The sequence below is a fragment of the Mycteria americana genome, chromosome 6, assembly GCF_035582795.1.
Source record: "Mycteria americana isolate JAX WOST 10 ecotype Jacksonville Zoo and Gardens chromosome 6, USCA_MyAme_1.0, whole genome shotgun sequence".
NCBI lineage: Eukaryota > Metazoa > Chordata > Aves > Ciconiiformes > Ciconiidae > Mycteria > Mycteria americana.
The window spans coordinates 19221204-19241527 of NC_134370.1; the positions used below are offsets into that span (position 1 = coordinate 19221204).

At 40.0% G+C, this 20324-nt stretch overlaps 1 protein-coding gene across 1 annotated transcript; it reads left to right on the forward strand.

Annotated features, from left to right (window-relative positions):
• Positions 1 to 524: 524 nt before the first annotated feature.
• Positions 525 to 18837, forward strand: CEP55 (centrosomal protein 55). Its single transcript, XM_075504819.1, has 9 exons — positions 525 to 733; positions 916 to 1108; positions 2804 to 3088; positions 7672 to 7737; positions 8548 to 8689; positions 10782 to 11098; positions 12884 to 12955; positions 13849 to 13974; positions 15629 to 18837. Exons 2-9 carry the CDS (start codon positions 926 to 928, stop codon positions 15833 to 15835), a joined length of 1398 nt encoding a protein of 465 aa, XP_075360934.1. The 5' UTR covers positions 525 to 733; positions 916 to 925; the 3' UTR covers positions 15836 to 18837.
• The last annotated feature ends 1487 nt before the right edge of the window (positions 18838 to 20324 follow it).

Consider the following 20324-nt stretch of genomic DNA (forward strand, 5'->3'; position numbering starts at 1 on the left):
CGCCCTCGCCCATCCCGGTCCCCAACAAGTCCCCCAGCCGGTGCAGGGGCCAGAGCCACAGGCCAGGCTTGCTGCCCCAGGCAGCTGGTAGCCACTGCCCTTTCTGCCCGAACAGCGAGTGAACTAAAGCCTCGTGCAAGGCAGGGAAAGCCACCCGCCGGGCAGCAACGTGAGGGAGCGCTCACCTCTCACCGCCCCTCCCTCAACAACCGCTCTTGAACAACGAAATGGAAATCCCCTCAAAGGAAAAATTAACCGCGGCCTCGCAAAGGGGACACAAACACCGCCCGGGGCCGGCAGCCCTCCCCTCACAGCGGCCGGTGGCCAGCACGTGCGCTGGGGCAGAGAAACGAGGTGGGGAGAAGAAAGGCCCCACGGCATTGGCCACACAGGTCACGCGGCCGCCCACACCAGCCAATGGGGAGCATCCTCTCAGGCATACCGCGGAGAACTCGGCAGCTCCCCGCCGGCCGTTAGCGGCCACCCAGCGCCCCGCCGCTCGTGCCTCTCCAGCCCCGCCCACGGCTGCTGGCCCAGCCCCCTCTAGCCAGCGTCTTCGCGGAAGCGTTCTTTGACACCCCCCCCACCCCCCCCCTTTCTGACCCATCGGAGACGCCGTAGCCCTCGCTTCGACGGTGAGACGGCCCGAGCGGAAGTGACGATGCCAGAGCCGCGGGATTCAAACTCTCGGAAGCGGGGCTGGGCCGGGGCCGGCCGGAACAGCAGCCTCCGGGTAGGGTCCCCCCTTCCCCCGCCGTAACAGGGTGCTCACAGGCCCATTTGCTCCCCGCGGCCCGGTCCGAGAGCTGCCAGCAGGAGCCGGGAAGCTCCGTGCTGCCCAAAACTGTGTCGGAAGTCACGTCCTGCCTGGTGGAAGGCATTGCTATTCCGTAACGCTACGTTTATTTTTTATAGGTGCTTAAAGATGAATTCTAAGACCGCCAAAGATATAATTATTGGCAGGTGGGGCTTAAAGTCGGGTAGCTCCAGACCTGAGAACGATCTCGAGAAGCATAAGCAGGAGAACGCAGCCCTGAGAAAATCAGCGGAGGAAGTCGTGAAAGGGAAAAGCAAAATGACTGATCCGGAAAGGAACGGGCTCCTAGAGGTGAGGTGGATGTTTGTACTCGAGCTCACGTTTGTGATGTCCTCATTGTGCACGGTTAACACGAGTCTGAGTACGTCCGACTTCGTAAGCAAGATGCCAATCTTTCCTCTCAAAACTTAGTTTACTTTGATGTCACTGCTGTTTCAGTTTGATATTTTTGTTCAGTTTTCAGCGATGACTGAACTAATCAAACTACAGTCATCTGACAAGGTTGTTAAATACAAAGACTTGAGGCTAGAGGTGCCAATTAGCCCATTAAGACCTGTCCTCACATGTCCAACTGTTTGGAACAGTTGATCCCAGAGAATTATTTTGAGCGTTTCCTGTAAAGAATGCTGGGTTTGCAAACAGTTGCCTAAGAACATGCCAAAAAGTGCTGAGTATTTGCTTGAACTATATTCTCAAGCTCCCACTCAGCTATAGATAAATAAAACTGTAGCCAGTTCACCACATTATTCTTCCATTACAACCAAAGAGCATAAACTAAGACACTGCAATTTCCATGCCCTGTAGTCAATTCCAGGTAAACCTGTGGTTGCAGAGAAAGAAGTTCAAGACTTAGTATGTGACCAAGCCACATACTGTTAGGCTTTCCAGAAGGACTGGGAAACTTTAAAGGGACTCTTTCAAAGGATACAACTAATGGAGACTAGGCACGCTAATATTTCTAGGCTACTTCTTTTGACAATAAGGCTTTTCATGTGTCTGTGCTACAACGTCAGTTGAGAAGTGCTAACCCAAGTACCAGCTATGGCTAGACAGCTCGTGTACTGTTGTTGCTAAATTCCTTAGCATATTTGCTGTGTCTGGTGGAGTTTGCTGCTTGCTTAAGTGTTGATTACTTAATGTTGGGTTCCTAGTTTACAGGTGGAAAATCACAGGCATGTTTAGATATAGTAGGTACTACTTGGTGTCAGTATTTTAATTCTAGTGAGCGCTATGTGGTCTTCAACCACTCCCTAAATGAGGCTCTCGAAAATTCAATTTCAGTTTCTCTGTCATCTTCTAATGACTTGATACCAATACGTAGGATTTCAACATCAACCTTTCTCATGGAAAATGAAATGCTATCATAACAGAAGTTTACGTAGAGCCCCACGGTATCTCAAATGCAGTACTAATGCTATGTAATAATTACCTGTGCTGGAGGCCTACTGAAAAGAGAGTGCCTGTTGAAAATATCTACTGAAGCACATTTTGAAACTAAAAGGCCAGATAATTTGAAAAACAGGATCCTTCTCCTGAACACTTTATTGTAACTCTTTTGAAACTTCACTTACTGTCATTTAGTTTACAAGAAGGCTCTGCTGCTTCTCAAAAGCTACTAAGTATGCTAGCCAACACTGAGAAATATATCACCAACCTCTTCACTGGAAGTGTTCAAGAGTTCTTGTACTGCTTGTGTTTCAAGGTTCATCCATTGTAGTGATTGAGTACCTACCAAGTCTGTGAAATTTGCTTCTTTGCATTCTTTCCTTGTTTCATCTACTTCAGACTGTTTTTACTATTACTTGAAATGTTTCAGATGATCACTGTAGTATTGTCTGTTTTGAGTAAAAAGTAATATTCTCAGCTAATTAAAGGCTAAGAGAGAACCTTTCAAAGTGTATCTTCTCAAACTGTTGTGAACTTGCTAACGCATTTGCTGCATAGACTGACACTTACTCATTTGTGTCACTTTTCTGTTTCATTTAGAAAATACTTTCCCTTGAAAAAGAAAAAGAAAAACACAACCATCTTCTTGGAGAGAAAGACAAAGAAATCCAAAACCTGAAAGTCAAGCTTAGATCCAAAAACAAGAATAGTGAAGTCTCCTCATTACAAAGTCAACTAGAGGAAAAAACAAAGGAAGCAGAAAGGAGAGAACAGTTACTGCGTTCTCTATCGGAAGAAATGAACCGGTTAAAATGTAATTTATCCACTGTTACTGCAAAATGTTCTGAGCTTGAAAACAGAACCGGTACTTCTCAAGCATCCCAGGTAAGCACTGAAGAAACATTGTAATCGCAAATTCCAAGTCTAACCTGTTTACAGGTTAGACTTGGAATTTGCGCCCACTAAGCACTGATATCTGTTGTAAAATAGGATGGATTTTTAATCTTCTTACAAGTTGCATTGCGTGCTGAAATATTCTTGTATGAAGAGAGATGATATCCAGATTGAATGCTAAATGAAGAACAGTCAGAGAGCACAACTTCAGGCAATGCAGCTGTGGAGGGAATTCTCCAATGCTGTACTGCAAGGTCCCTTTTTCAAACTCACTCGCAGGTGGTATGACTAGTGGTACTATGTGTAATGATCCACTGTTGCTTAAGCAGATATTATGCCCTCCTCAGGTTTGCATGCTCAGTGATTAAACAGGCTGAGGAGAAGGCAGCAATAAGAGACATGGGGCATTAATAAAGACAAACTAAGCTCCTCACCTAATTCAGCTTCAGTCGTGAGCTAATGGTGATGTCAAGATTGGAGGCAGCCTGGGCTGCAGTGATCATGAACTGGTGGAGTTCACAGTCCTGAGGGATATGGGACAGGCAAAGAGTAAAGTCAGGACCTGAATTTTAGGAAAGCAAACTGCCAGCTGTTCAAGAAGTTAGTCAATAGGACCCCCTGGGAAACTGCCCTCAGGGACAAGGGAGCAGAACAGAGCTGGCAGATCTTTAAGGACACTTTCCATAGAGTGCAAGAGCTCTTGATACCTGGGTGTAAGAAATCAGGAAAGGAAGGCAAGAGACCGTCATGGCTAAGTTGAAACCTGCTGGTCAAACTAAAGGGCAAGAATGAAATGCACAGACAGTGGAAGCAGGGACAGGTATGCTGGGAAGAGTGTAGGGATGGGGTCAGGAAGGCCAAGATGTGGCTGGAGCTGAACTTGGCAAGGGATGCAAATAATAATAATAAGGGCTTCTACAGGTATGTCAGCCAGTAAAGGAAGGTCAAAGAAAGCGTGCCCCCCCGATGAACAAGACTGGCAAACTGGTAGCAACAGATGAGAAGGCTGAGGTTCTCAACAACTTTTTTTCCTCAGTCTTCACTGGCAACCTGTCTTCCCACACCTCTCAAGTGGATGAACTGCAAGACAAGGACTGGGGGAGCAAAGTGCCTCCCACTGTAAGAGAAGATCAGGTTCCTGACCACCTGAGGAACCTGAACATATAAGGTCTCCCCGGAGCCTTCTCTTCTCCGGGCTGAAAAACCCCAACTCTCTCGGCCTTTCTTCATAGGAGAGGTGTTCCATCCCTCTGATAAGTCTACAGGACCTGACAAGAGGCATCCCAGAGTCCTGAGGGAATTGGCTGATGTAGTTGCCAAGCTACTCTGATATTTGAAAAGTCCTGGCAGTCAAGTGAAGTCCCTGGTGACTGGAAAAAGGGAAACATTCCATTTTTAAAAAAGGTAGAAAGGAGGACCCTGGGAACTACTGACCTGTCAGCCTTGCCTCTGTGCCACGGAAGATCATGGAACAGATCCTCTAGAAGCTATGCTAAGGCACGTGGATGACAGGGAGGTGATTTGAGACAGCCAGCATGGCTTCACCAAGGGCAAGTCCTGCCTGATCAACGTAGTGGCCTTCTATGATGGAGTGACTACATCAGTGGACAAGGGAGGAGTTACTGATGTTAACTATCTGGACTTCTGTAAGGCCTTTGACAGTCCCCCACAATATCCTTCTCTCTAAATTGGAGAGATGTGGATTTGATGGATAGACTGTTTGGTGGATGAGGAATTGGTTGGATGGTCACATCCAGAGGGTAGTGGTCAACAGCTCAATGTCCAGATGGATATCGGTGACAAGTGGTGTCCCTCACGGGTCTGTACTGGGGCCAGTACTGTTTAATATCTTCATCAATGACATAGACAGTGGGATTGAGTGCATGCTCAGCAAGTTTGCAGATGACACCAAGCTGAGTGGTGCAGTTGACATGCTAGCAGGACGGGATGCCATTCAGAGGGACCTGGACAGGCTTGAGAAGTGGGCCCATGTCAACCTCATGAAGTTTAACAAGGCCAAGTGCAAGGTCCTGCACCTGGGTTGGGGCAACCCCCAGTACCAATACAGGCTGGGGGATGAAGGGATTGAGAGCAGCCCTGCAGAGAAGGACTTGGGAGTACTGATGGATGAAAAGCTGGACATGAGCCACCAATGTGTGCTCACAGCCCAGAAAGCCACCCGTATCCTGGGCCGCATCAAAAGAAGCATGGCCAGCAGGTTGAGGGAGGTGATTCTGCCCGTCTGCTCTGGTGAGACCCCACCTGGAGTACTGCGTCCAGCTCTGGAGCCCTCAGCACAAGAAGGACATGGACCTGTTGGAGCAGGTCCAGAGGAGGGCCACAAAAGTGATCAGAGGGATGGAACACCTCTCCTATGAAGAAAGGCCGAGAGAGTTGGGGTTTTTCAGCCCGGAGAAGAGAAGGCTCTGGGGAGACCTTATAGCAGCCTTCCAGTACTTAAAGGGGGCTTATAAGAAAGATGGGGACAGACTTTTTAGCAAGGCCTGTAGCGATAGGACAAGGGGTAATGGCTTTAAACTAAAAGAGGGTAGATCTAGAATTTAAGGAAGAATTTTTTTTACAATGAGGGTGGTGAAACACTGGAACAGGTTGCCCAGAGAGGTAGTAGATGCCCCATCCCTAGAAATGTTCCAGGTCAAAGTTGGACAGGGCTCTGAGCAACCTGATCTGATTGAAGATGTCCCTGCTCATTGCAGGGGGGGTTGGACTAGATGAGCTTCAAAGGTCCCTTCCAACCCAAACTATTCTATGATTCTATGAGAATATATTCTCCTCCCTGCTCTTATGAATTTGCTCCTCAGTTGTTGAAACTAGTTGCCTGTACTTTACATGGCATCACACATGGTAAATACTTCAATGTGACAGAAGATAGGATAGGAATAAGTTGCTTCTCTCATTTAAAAGGGTTAATAGGTATGGTGCCAGGTACTTGGCAGCTTTTACAAGTGCATTTAGTTTTCTACAGTTGTTTTTCCACCCCTGCCTGTTCTAATGTTCCATGGAAAATGCAGTAGTATCTCAATAAGGGGCACAGGGAAGTTGGTGACTAAAAGAGGTGCCTATAAGTCTTTTCCAGCTTTTGACCTGCAGATGGTGCCGGTTCCCCATGCTCCACAGGGAAGTTGAGTAATTTCTAGAAATACAGCTTTAGCCAAATACATAGCAAAATATCTTAATCTACTAATTTCAATGATAATACCTATATGTATCACTTCTAATAATGCAGTATTGTGGGAAATACCACTTTAAATGCAATGTGTTTATCTTCAATTTCAAGAGACTTTGAACTTCGTTAGAGAATTTTAAATGTATGTTAATTCAGCAGATTTCCACGATATTTTTGTCAATGAACCACCAAAATATCTTTTAGTTTAAAATCAGAATTTTCTTTGAAATTTCTTACTGATTTATCAACAGAGGACAACAAAATTTAACAGATGTTTTGACTGGATGTCTTGGAAAACTTGAAAACAAGTCTAGCAATGCTGCTTGAAACTGCTAGGTGGCATATGAGCAGCAGGTATGCTCTGAAATGGAAACAACAGTTGTGTGACACGATTTTGAAAGAGTTTTCACTGAGCAGAGTTCTAATGTTTATAGAAATAGGAATCTGAGCAATTGTAGTGTCTCTAAATCCTATTTTTATTAGGAAGTGCTAAAGGTTAATAATTGCATTCAAAGATCTCCTGTATTTTTTCAGCTATAAAGCTTGTTCTAAATCATGCTCCAAAAAAACCGGAAAACTTTGGAAAAATGTAGCTTGGATTTGGGTAGTAATCTACACTTTTATTTCCTTAAAGTTCCCTCTGACTTATACCTACACAGTTTCAAAAAGCTTTCTATCATGCAGTGAATAAACATGTCAGATTATGACAGAAGTATAACTGTTTAACTGCTGTTCAGTTTTAGATGGGTCTAAAGAACTCTCCAACTCGGACTTCAAGCACTCTGCTGTGCATCAGGTCTCAGAAAACCAGTCAGTATGTCCTTATGGTTCCAGACAGGCTTGCATTGTTTCCCAGATGTTTATAATCCTCCTGTTATCCCAATGAAGCTGTCAAGGTCTCTAGCTTTCCCCAACAACTCCTATAGGTCTAGCTTATTGTACAGCGTACAGCGATACGAAAATAGAACAAACACCTTTTTTGTGTATTTAAATAATACCCTAAATACCTTCATTTTTCAGAAGCTCTCCTGCACCCTTCAGGCCTTCCGAGATAGCAGTTCAGCAGAAGACACATGATATTCTTAGGAAATGTTTTAATGTAACAATAAGTTGCAGAGTTATAGAATAAATTAAATGTAAATCTTTGTCCTGTATCTTCCAGGAGATTTTACTTTAAATCTATGAAATGGTTTTCTACATAATTTAGATTATTTAAAAAGAAAATACTATAAAGATCTTTAAACACAAAAGGCACACGTATGCATCTGTTTTTCATTTTTAAAATATTCTTACGCTATTTATGTGAGATTAATAGTTACACAGGACTAGCTTTACTGTTTCAGCCATCTGTTTTAAAGAACCCTAACAAGTTGTTCTTTGTCCACAGGAAGCTGTAACAAATACCACTGGATCACCAAGTAATCTTTATGAAGTTGAAAAACAACTGAAAGATGTAAGTTTCATGTACAGCATTGCAAGTATAAATCATCTGTATCAAGGTGCATAAGAATATAAATTATCACCATATACATTTTTGGGTATATACCCTCAGAGGGTATGTTCCTCTCTCAAATGTAATACTTAAATTATTTTGTGACAAGACAATAGTTTAAATTAAAAAAAGACTTGGGGAAAAAAAAAAACAACCTATTTGCATCATCTTTGAAAAACCTTGCTTGGAACATCAGAACAAAGTGGTTGCTGACAAAACAGGAGCCCCAAGTAACTTGGTCTGACCTCAGAGCTGACACTGCCTGGGATAGCATGAGGCTGGATTAGAAACCTCCTGAAGTCCCTTCCAACCTGAATAATTCTATGATCCAATCAGATATAAAATCCATGTGCTTGTTGTTACAAACTTTAAGTTGCAATGGTACAGTTTTAGTTTACTCCATTTTCAAGATCTGTTATTTTATAATTTATTTTATATGTGGGATTGAAAGGTTAATTCTTCATAATCTGGGCATGACTCATGAAAGCCTTTGTTTTTAAGTCATTTTCCCATTCCAAGAAATAAACCAATCAGTGTTTAATATTGATGTAACTTTAACTTATGCTCAACAACCTGACTAATCTTTCCAAATGAAGATGAGTTTTATTTCTTGTACAGAGAAGATTACTAGAATTCACAGCAGAATTAAGTAGCTTATCTTTAAACTGTATAATATGTAACTTTTAACATTTTTAAGATGACTAATACTTTTAAAATCTGATAAATCACCAGAGGCTTTTTGTTGTTGTTCTTTTGTTCCTTTTCATGAAGGCTCTTGAGAAAAACCAACAGTGGCTACTCTATGACCAGCAACGTGAAGCATATGTCAGGGGACTGCTTGGAAGGATCTTTGAACTTGAACAGAAGTCAGAAATAGTTAGCCAACAAGAATCTAAAGAATTCAATTCAGAAGGTATCAACTTTATTTTTTTCCCCACAAGTGACCCAAACCATAATTATCTATAGAATGAGTTTTCTGAAAACAAATTGTAGCACAATTAAACAAAATCAAGACTTTCTTCTCAACATTTTGGTTTCTTAATGGTAAAACTCGGTTAAGTAAAATTTCTTTGCTTCCTGTTATCTAGCTACATTACTTAATCAACAGTATTTCATGTTCTTATCTACTTCAAAAATGGGTTTTAACAGCCTTGACACTCTATTAGCAACCTCTCTGTTTGCGGAAAGTGTCGAGGCAAATATATGTATGCCTCCCATCCTTCAAAGTACACTTTCAACCGACATAATGGAAACGTTAAAGATTTATTAGCTAGGCGTGGATCAGGTTTTTTAAAATTTTTTTTTTCAAAATAAATATTATAAAAATGACTCAAGATGTGCCACGTTCTTTGCTCACCTGAACAGTTCTTACAGGGCATGAAGACCTGTGGTAGGTTTTGGCACCTATCCAAAAGTATTTCACAATATGGATCTGGCCACCTCTAGCTCACTTCCGTGCTATGTAGTTCCTCAATAATGAGCACCCTCTCAGTACCGTGCATTCAGATAGACTTGAGTTGTGCTTGACCAGCATGTGGAATAAAATTAAAATAATCTTGAACAGAAGAACCATAAGGAGTTGGCTTGCTTTTCTTATTATCAAATTATTAATTTCATATATGCTGCAACTAACCTGCAAGGTAAATTCACTAAATAGAGCATCATCTGGGGTAAGAGTAGGCCCACAGATACATACCACTTAGTAATTCATGTGTAGTGGCCTGGTTTCTGTATTACTGCTTGAATCTTTATGGAAAACAGTAAAATATCATCATCTTGGTTTGATGCTGTTCAGAAATCTATGAACAGTATTTTAGAGGGAGGCAGACTGAAGCAGCTGACCAGGAAATGTAACTCAGTTACTGCAGTCAAAGCTTGGTCATCAGAGCAGCCAGGAGACTAGGAGTAAAGGTATAAGAAAGTTCCCCTCTTCAAGCAGCTAGACAGTAGCAGAGACCCAAGTTTCTAAGACCCTAGCTATACAAGTTGAAAATGGATATGAGAACTCTTTCCAAGCAAAAACTTGGTATCTCTCTGAAGATCTCACCACCCTATAAAGGAGTATTGCTAACAAGACGGCACGGCTTAGCTCATAGTCGAGGGGAGGGAGAACAGTCAAGCAAGAAACCTTCCCTAGTAAATTACACTTTGAAGAATGAGGGGAAGCCTTCAATAGGAAAAGTATCAAAGTCAAGAAATTTACAATGCTGAAAATCAGCAAAGCCTGTGAAATTTTGCATTCCTTGTTCTGCTTTTAGGTATATTATGTATTGCTACTGAATTTTTACAGACTGCCTCCTTTTTTTTTTTTTTCCCCTCCGCTTACTAAACTTTTCTTGGGTTGGCAAGCAGAAATTTTTCAAACTCTGGTTTAACTGTCACTAGCCAAGAAGCAGGCATTTTTTTTAATCAAAAAAACTATCCTAGTCCCTTTTATCTGCAATTTAGAAGTAAAGGATAGCATACAATTTGAAGAAGATAGTCTGCAAAAGACAATGAATAGTCTGGCTTTGGTCAACAATGGTGAAGTAGAGCCCATCAGATCCCCAGGGTATCTCTGGGGAGGGAGTAATGCCAGAACCTTGGCTAAGGAGCCTAAACCTGGAAGTGAGAATCTAGTGTCTTTGGCCCTCAATTCCCATGTGTCAGTATAATGCATGAGGCCATATAAGAACTATGTGTGGGTCATGGAGCTTGTGTAGTCAGGACAAAGGATATAATATTGCTGTAAGGGTTAGTGAAGGAAGTGGCTGTAGCACAGAATATTATATGCAAGCCAAGTTGCAGTTTTCCAGTAACTATATCGGGAAGGAGACTTTACTGCATTAGAAGTATTGAAAGCTGTTTTAACTAAAGTTTGGTGCCAATCTGAGCTGTGTAATAGCCTAGAATATCAATTTCTATCAATATGCCTTAAAATGCTGTCAAGGATTTGGTGTTCTGATTAAGTGGTATTTTTTTCCCCTCCCTCACATTACTATCTCAATTATTTCTGACTCATTAAGGTCATCTACAAGAGGAAAAGCAAAAATATTATGACCAGCTGTTACTAACTGCTAAGAGTGATCTTGAGACTGAAAGACGCATTATAACCCAGCTGAGATCTGAACTTAATGAATTCAAAAAGAAGTATGAAGAAACACAACGAGAAATAACGACTTTAAATGCCTTATTGCAGTCGCAACAGGTTGCTGAAATGAAGACTGTAGAAAATGAAAATAAAATGAAAGAAGAGAAAGTGCAGAGACTAAAACAAGAAAATGAAACTATAAAAGGACAGCTCAGAGAAGAAAAGAAAAAGTCTGAAGATCTTTTATGTCAGGTAAGTGGATGCATTTGGAGGCTTAAGATCATTAGCAAAGAATCAAGAGAGCTGAAAAGTCATACTTAATCGGAGTGGACCATCACTCACTTGCTCTGGTAACCGTTCTTTACGTATATCTATCTTTGTGGTTAAAACTGAATTCTTTCTTTAATATATTGGTTTGAATCAAAATCCAAACTTTTGTTAAATTTCCTTGTTTAAACAAGGAACTCTTTTGTTCACTTATTTCCCTGGTCTTGTGGGACACAAGAGGGAGAAGTGAGCGAATATTTAATTGATTCTATTCTAGTTCATCCTCAAGGTTAATAGTAAATGAGAACAGGAAAGGTAAAAATTCAAGTCCATACAGGCTATTTTATCATGCTGTCTTAACTACGGACTATCACTGATATTTGATGTCACCTGGCTGCTACAAATACATATGTGGGCTTGTAGTTTCATACTTACTGGATAAGCAGCTGTGTCCTTGGATAGAGCCCCCAGCCAACCATTGTGGCCACGCGGATGGGGGGTTTTTTTGTTTGTTTTTCCATTCAGATGAGTTCTTGCATTTGGTTCTCTATGTGATGCCATGGATAAGAACTATGCAGGCACACCTGAGTACTAGAAAGCAATGGCCAGAAAAGCAAGGGAAGGGATGGACCTTAAGTTGTCACTGTCTTCAAGACGGCTATTGTAGAAACCACTGAGAAGGGTTCTGCAATTCCCTATAAAGCCTAAGAAGTGCCTGTCAGGCAGGCTGTTCAGTATGCGTGGTTTACGCTGCTGCCAGATCTGTTCTGTTGGTTTTGTATCAGATTCTAATTGTTTGCAGGGCTTGCCCATCTCCCAAGGAGTACAGCGATTACTTCAGTGAAATAATTCTGTTCATACGCGAAGGTCTTGGTTCTTCCTTCCTTCTTTTTTTGAGCCCAATGGCTTTAACCACTCTGGCTGATCAGAGGCAGGGGAAGACATGTATGTGCTATATGTTTGTATTTTAAAGTATTCATTGCTTACCTCCTTTTGTTTGGAATACTCAGGAGGACTTTGCCACTTCCCCTACATGGAGAGTTACAGTGGTGTCTTGGATTCCTATCAGCATAGTGATGCTCACAAAAAAAAAAAAAATATCTGTTGTTTCCTCTTCTGGACATGAAATCGTGACCACATATCTGCTGAAGAGAAACTGGAAAGTCTTCCTTGAAGGACTGTCCTCAGGGCATCCAAATAAGATAGACTTACTACTTGGAGAAGTTTGTGGTCAATAACAAAGCAATGTAGAACTGAAATTTGAAATATGAGAATAAAATTTACTAGGCACCAAAGTAGGTTAAAACCAGAACAACAGTTTAGCTCTCTAAACACAGGCTGGTTCTCACTGGTTAATCATGAGTAAAAGGTGTTGATTTTTTTTTTTTTTTTTTTTTTGCAGCTGAACAACAGCATTCACTATACAAGTTGATACATGCTGATAACGGAGGATATTTTTACTTTTTTTTACATTTACTTAATCCATTATAGTATAGTACTTTCTGAGCCTGAAACTTGTTCTATTCAAAAAAAAAAAAAGGTTGCATTACTTGTTTTTTTTAACATCATGGCATGTTAGTGCAAAGATAGGTTTTGTGTGTATGTTTTGTCTGCATCCTAGCAATCACCTAGGCAAGTTCAGCATCCATTTTTCTGTTGGTACTGGAATATAAAAGTTTACTTCCATCCCTTTTTAGATTCATTATTTGTTAAGCTTATTAACTGTTGTATATGGAAGTTCTTTATTAAAAACGTTTTTCTGCCTTGTAGGTGCAACTTCTTCATAAATCATTGCTCAAACAGCAGGAGGAACACACTAGGATAGCTTTGCTGGAAAAACAGGTACTGAATTATATGCTAAGATGCTGATACTTAATCTGTATTATGCACAAAGGCTTTCTAGACTAACTTTTCAAATTTAAGAATGAGTAGTATGTTAAATAAAATAATATTAGACATGAATATTCAATTGTGAATAATCTCTTGATGCTTCTAAAAATTTTGACACGTCTGTCAAGAGGAAAATCTGTAACCTTTTACAGATAAGAGGGTGTGATCAAACCTGATGCTATTTTTTTCCACAATCCCTTGTTCAACTGTACAGCCTCAGATTAGGTATGGGAAACATCCTAAAACCAAACAGCTCATTGAAGTTTTGTAATATACTCTTGATAAAGTTATACAAATCATTGCGCTGCCATCTTTTCCATCTTTATTTTTTCCAAGTACATTTTTACAGATCTAATTGATGTTATTGGAAAAAAAAAGTTTCATTTATTTGCTAAGCTTGGGTGTACAGTGTTACCCATAGTTTCTGTCCAAATTGTCTTGCTACAAGAAAGATCCTGGAGTAGGAACTGGCATTTTTAATGAGAACTTGCACTACATGCTTTTCTATAAAATGTTCAGTTTAAGATTGCAAGACAGCTTCAAATACCTGCCAACCAAAATAACTTCAAACTCCACCTCTACTAAGGGAGAAGATTTTCATAATTGGGCATGTATGAATTTCACTGTAGTGAAAGCAACAAGTAACTTTTTAAAATTTTGTTTTAAATCACATTTTAGGATATGATAGCAGAGTAAAACTTATTTTAAATATACAAAGAGGAAACATTCCCCCCCCCCCCCCCCCCCCCGCAGTTCTTAATAATTCTGACTTTAATTATTTAATCCCCCCAGTTCTTAGTAATTCTGACTTTAATTCTTTAATTTTCACTTTGGGGGGTTGCCAGATCCAGATATGCACCACAGACTTTGAGAATGAAAAGCGTGATCGCCAGAACTTGCAGCATCAGTTAAACAAAGTCCTTAAGGAACTACGCAAGGCCAGGGAGCAAATAACCCGTCTGGAACCTCTGGTATGTACTGAATAACTTGCAGGTGAATTTAGTCAGGGATTTTGCATAAATGTACATCTTCTCACTTTGGGATCTTATTTCAAGTGTAGCGAGTCTTCTGTTGATGTTATCAGATATTCACTGTAGGCCCTTACATCCTCTAGGTGTGCGGCCCCAAGATGCAGAACCCTATGTCAGCTAGCTAGGCATCATTTTTCTCTACAGCATGCACAGAGAACTAGTATTGCAGAAGGGGATCCAGAGTAGTCAGGTTCCTGAGCAGGGAACATAACTGTATTTTGTATCACCATGTGTATCTAGTTTTGTCTGTTGCACAATGATAAAACTGCAGTATGCTTCTGCTCAGACTTGCTGCTAGTGAACAGGACACAATCCTTAAATATCGAGTTGAATTCCTCCCCCACCTCCATCAGATACAGGATGGGTGGGTCATTAAAACCTGGGTCTTTCATTTCCAAAAAGACAAGCTCCCTACTATAATGAAAAAGGACATTTGCTGTATTGTGAGGGCCATGGTCTGTTTTCTGCTTATTATATAAGCCCAAAGAAAGCCACCTAGATTTGAGCCCTAGACTTGATGGAGAAATTTGTAGGGAAGGATTAAGTATTAAGCAAGCCATTGATCTGTTTTGCTCTGTTGTATCCAGGATTGCCCTGGTCTTGAGCAGAAATGCATTTTGACTGTTGTTGCTTCTGGAACTCTCCAATAAGCTACCTTGTAAGATTAGGTGATAGCTGAATAGGATTGTCAAAACTGCATTTCTGGACTGACTTACATGAGGTTCAAAATGGAAATCAGATACCTGTGTCCTTCATTAGATCAGGTCTGGTGCCGCTGTGGTTTTTACAGAGAAGATAAATGCAAAAGCTCCTAACAAGTTGCAGATGAGAGGAATTCTTCTGTGACTCTGCCAGACTGCTCTCCCTCTTAGTTGTATCCAACTTGGAAGTATTTTCTTCAATGAGGAAGGGAATGGAATGAATTCTGAGATACTGATGTTCTTCATTCATGCGTTGCCCCTGGGAGAGCCTTGCTTGCTAGGATTGCAGTTGCTGGCCCTGCTGCCGGGGGAGGCCACTGGAAAACCTTCTGTCTGCTGGGAGTAGAGCAGAACTTCGGGCAGAGCAGGGAAGTTACAGCTTTGAGTTTCTCTGTGCTAAGACGCTGGAGGAGTAGTTGTCAAATAGACAACTGGGTGCCTTTTACAGTTAGGGACAGCCTTCATGCACAGAAACTTCACACATGGGGATCAGGAGGAGAAGAGAAAATTACAGCAGAGTTTTTGGGAGGGTAACTAGGCAGCATCCTATGTAGAGGGGACTGAGGCATCATTTTATTAAGGAAAAATAGTGTGTGAGTGGCTAGGAAGATGGTTGGGGAAGGATTCCTAGTCAGACATTGTGGGAAACCTGTCTTAAATAGTCCACAGAAAAGCTACCTGCAATCTAATTTAAATGTGGTGTTAGAACTGTACAACAGGCCCTCTGTTATTAACATGAACAGCTTAACTGCATTTAGCCATCTTTAAAATTCTACCCTTAGTGCTGTAACAAACACAAGGCTTGTGTGCCCTCAAACTTTAATGTCTTTTCCTACAGTATTTGATCAGTGCATGCATGCCCCAATCTTATACTAAGGCTTCTCCTTTTCAAGAAACTCCAGGAATCTGGACGTATGGAACCACAAGAAGATTTGCAAGCTGTATTTGAAGAGAAGCTGACCATGTATGACAGAAGTCCTTCCCTGAAACATTCAAGCCTTCTTGATGAAAGTTTTCTCGAGTGTCCCAGATGTAAAGTGCAGTATCCAACAAGCCAGCATAGAGAATTACTAGCACATATTGACTTTTGTACAGCTTGAGTTACAAATGGACTTACTATATTTGCTTTATACACACTGCCAATATGCTCTTCTACAAAGGCAAGAGATCTTTTTAAAGCTTTTTTTAAGGTTGTATGAAGGACTACTAGTTTTATAATTCAGTTCCACAAAAACATTAATTTATTTGGCCTCAAATATTTTACCTGACGTTTTTGCAAAAAACACCTACTGCATTTTTGTTTGCAAGTAGAAATATTTTTAGAATTAGGAAAATCTTAAAATAGTAAACTACTGACTTATTTTTTTGCACTATTAAAAATGAGAACAGTAAAAGCACACCTATTGTGTCAGACTTTATTTTAATGTTTGGCATATCCAGTTCTTGGTTGGTGAATCCTGATGATTGTGCTTGTACCTTAACTGACAGTAATAGCTGCAAAAGATTTTTGGCCTCAGTAGGTGCACTATATATACATATATTTATATATACATGGTGTGTGTGTATATATACACATATTATATGTATCACATACATGTGTAATGTATCACCATCTTGATACATTAAAACTCAGGAAGGTCATGTTAAGAGGCCTTTGCTGCTTAAGATTGATGTTGAAAACATCAGTTGTAAGTAGCTTGTTGTCCTGAACCACAGTCAGGGGTGACTTAGAGCTCCTATAAAAATGCTGACCAAGGTTTACGCTCTTCTCAAAAAAATGTCATAGGGAAAACAAACTTCCTTGGTATGGAAAAAAGTTTACATTTCAGACAATGTCGGAGACCATGTTCGAAATTTGGATATAGAATTATGCTGAAGTAAACTTGTTTGCACTTCTGTATTTTAGAGGTTAAAGTTGGGAAATGTCAGTCACTCAATCTGTTACGTTTGACAAATGTCCCAGTTTAAAAGTGCAGTTTTTAATAAATTGCTCTAGCAGATTTGAAGTGTCACTGTATTTTGGTATTAATACAGAAAGCAAGTTCGCAGTAAATTCTTGCAACAAATTAGAAACTGGCAAAAAATTCTGTTATGGATTTGCAATCACAGTGTTGTTTTCCTCTAGCACCTACTGTAAACCTAGATCTGTTGCTAGCATTTTGCTCCTTGCGCCTGTAATTCAGTCCAACAAGCAGTTCCTTCCACAAAAATTATTAAAGTGAGGAAATTTTACAAAGATACACTAGTTAAGATAAATTTGCTTCTCTTACAAGTTTATGGCTTGCTGAGGACAGTGAAATACCCAAGGTCCATCTTTCTCTGGTTTACTGATTCTGATTGCTAGCTAGTATCAGCTTTTTCCATCATGCTTTGCTGCACAACTGCATGCATTTACCTCATAATGTTCACCCTAATCTCTGATGGTTAAACATTCTTAAATATGAGGGTGTTTTCCAAGTTGTTTTCAGTAACTATTTTATCAGTAACTATTCAGTACATAATATCAGTACTATTATAATATCAATATAAGTGATGTTACTGATTAAATCCAGTGTTTGCGAGACAGAAAAAAAATGTTAAAAGCTATTATATCTGAAATATCTTTGCCAAATCTATTGTATTAGCCACTATCTATCCACTTTTCAACTTCACTGACCATATCTTGGGCTAATCTTTGACAATTTGCTCAGTTGTAGCAACAGGTTTTCTGACCACAGATATGATGAACTAATGAGTAAAACAAATTATGCTTCAGAATCTCAAGGTTTTGCTGTGAGGGAAACTGTCTTAATTTCATGTCTTTCTTTCTAAACATCTTTTAAATTCAGGATAATAACTATGCTTTTCATTGCAGCCTAATAATTTTAATCTCTAATTAAACTACTTTTCAAAGTTTTAGTTGTCTTTTAACAATGCATTAATCAGCTAGTATTCTATTCCCAGTTGCATACTCAGCATAGTTTCTGCAAAAGGAAATTCTGATCTTTTATGTATTATAGATGAAATAAGTTTGCCTGCTACAGGTCAGCAGTTGTGTCTTCAGTAGTTCTGAGGCTTTCTTAAATTAGCATAAAACACTTTCCTCATTAGAAGCTGGTACTGTAGAGGGAGACTCATAGAGTTGATAATGTGATATCCTTTAAAAAGTTTTGTTCATTCCAGCACCTCTTCTAAACTTTAACAATGCATTTAGTCCTGCTTGCTAAATATTAGACCTAAGTACAAAAAAGCCTTACCGATAAATTTATACACAACATCAGTGTGATATATGTTGAAAAATACCAAAATGACATTCTAGTGCATCAAAAGACCTATTTTGAAGGCAGGACCACAAATATTGTCATCACTTACATGTGATTAAAACCAGCTATAAAACTCCAACTCCATGAAGTATGCAGATCATATCACTGCTTTTTTTTTTTTCACTCTTCAGAAGCTAAAAAGGAGTCTAAGACTGAAATTTTTTTTTTTTTTTTCCTAAAAGCAAATGAACAAGAAAAAGGTCTGCTGCTCCTCTCTCTAGTTATATGTAGGAAAGAGGTTTGCACCTAATGAGCTCATCTTAATGCTAAGATTTAGCTGTAAGTTTAGTTCTTTGTAGGGCAGGAAGTAATTAAAAAACCAAAGCTGTTATTTCAAGCACTTTGTATTTACAATTTCAGTAGTCTTCTTCTGAGTTATGTCTACTTCAAGTAATTGAATTCCAACCTAGTAGAAATTCTGTGAAGTCTGCATCATTTGAAGATGTTGGTCTAGCAAAGCTTCTGGATTAATACAAGGGTTCACCAATACTAGCTTATTTATAAATCCTGGCTGTTACATACTGTGCTCTTTGTAGAGAGCAAGTGAGCTAAGTAGCTTTGATGCACTGTGGTGTGGTTGGAAAGACAGCTAAACTGTGCGTAACAACTGACTTTTTTTACACAAGGAGAGCTTCTTGTGAAATAATAACAATTGAAAGATGGCTCTGTTATTTTTCTTGTATCAAATGGATCAACTTCTAATCATTTACTTGCTTGTGCAGCTTTCTCCCTTACTCTTGGTTTTGATAACTGTCTTTCACACAGTTATTCGCCATGTGCCAGTAACTGTACTACAGATGTTAAGGCAAACTATACAATAAATCACTTATGTTTAACTATGCAGATAAAAAGTGGCAGGGAGGCGTAGTGCCGGTTATGCTGTAAAAGAATCACGCTGAACAGCACAAATATTTAGAAACAACAGGACGTCACTGCTCACCTGGCAAAGAACACGAACGTAAATGGTGCAGTGTCTTCAAGAAAACTAGGGGGAATATTGCTCTTGTGATATCTCTATAACAAAGCAGAGATAGGTGGGAGTTTACAAGCGATGAAAATGTAGCAGTAGAAGAGCTGTAGGCATCTCCATTTCAATCTGACAATCAACCTATTAGTTTCCATATCTTGTAATCTGATTGAACTGTTAAGATTATAGTAACAGTTGTGGCTATGGTTTTACCTTAAAAATTATAAGCAATTATCTCTATCATACAAGAAAGATATGGTATACATAGTAGTACAAGCTACATTACATACAGTGGGACTATGCAACTCTGAATACTACTTGCAGCATTTCCAAATCTCTTCCTTTCTCTAATTTGGAAAATGTCACAGAATTAGGTAGCCAAGTGGTACTCCCTGCAGTAAGGGATGGTCCTGCTGAAAGTCTCCGGGTGTTAAAAATATGGCATTATTGCCAGTATGGAGGTCTGTTCTGGTTATTTTCAAGGCAGCCATCTGGAGCAAAGCACTTGCGTATCTCACAAGGAAGGGCACAGTGAGCGATTGTGTTGGAGAATTCTGCAGTGTAGGTGGGATTTTAAAAGATGAGGAAAGAAATAAAAGTGCGGTGCCTAATAAGGAAGGAGAACAGAAGCCAAAGAATTTTAGACCAAATCAACCTAACTTCAATTCCTGGAAAAAAAACACTGGCATAGAACCAGCGGTGGGAATCATGTCACATGTCCCTAGTTTTCTTAACTGGGCAAGTGCTGTGGATAGGGAAAAAGCAAAAGATGTGCTAACGTGGACCTTTTGTTTCAAATGCCAGTTTCATAACAATGTAGGGAAATACAATTATTTCCTCTAGTCTATTCAATGGGTGAAAAGCTGCATTACATAATTAAGAAGCTATAATTTACCCTAAGAATGTAAGTGCGGCGAAAAATGGATCTTTGTTCTAACCTGCATGACCAGAACATTTAGTGTCTCTGACAAGCAGCCTAAAGTGGATGCCTCGGGTATAGCCTAAGGATAGGGGATGCACATGTGGGACCTTCTAATAATCTCAAGCTTTAAGAGCCAGATGTGGTTCCCATGTGTTAGCACCTCTCAATGGATTTCTCTTCTAGCCTCCCCTTAAGCCCATTTTAAAACATGAAACTAAGACTAATGTATTAGACAATCCCATGGTAGTCTATCTGATTCCAAAACTATTTGTATTTTCATAGGTGCTGCAGATGCTACTACAGTACACAAAATCTGAGACACTTCAAGGTAGGAACTGAGAGCTCTTTAGAGGACAGCAGGAATTTTCAATTTATCAACACCAATGATCTGAAATAAA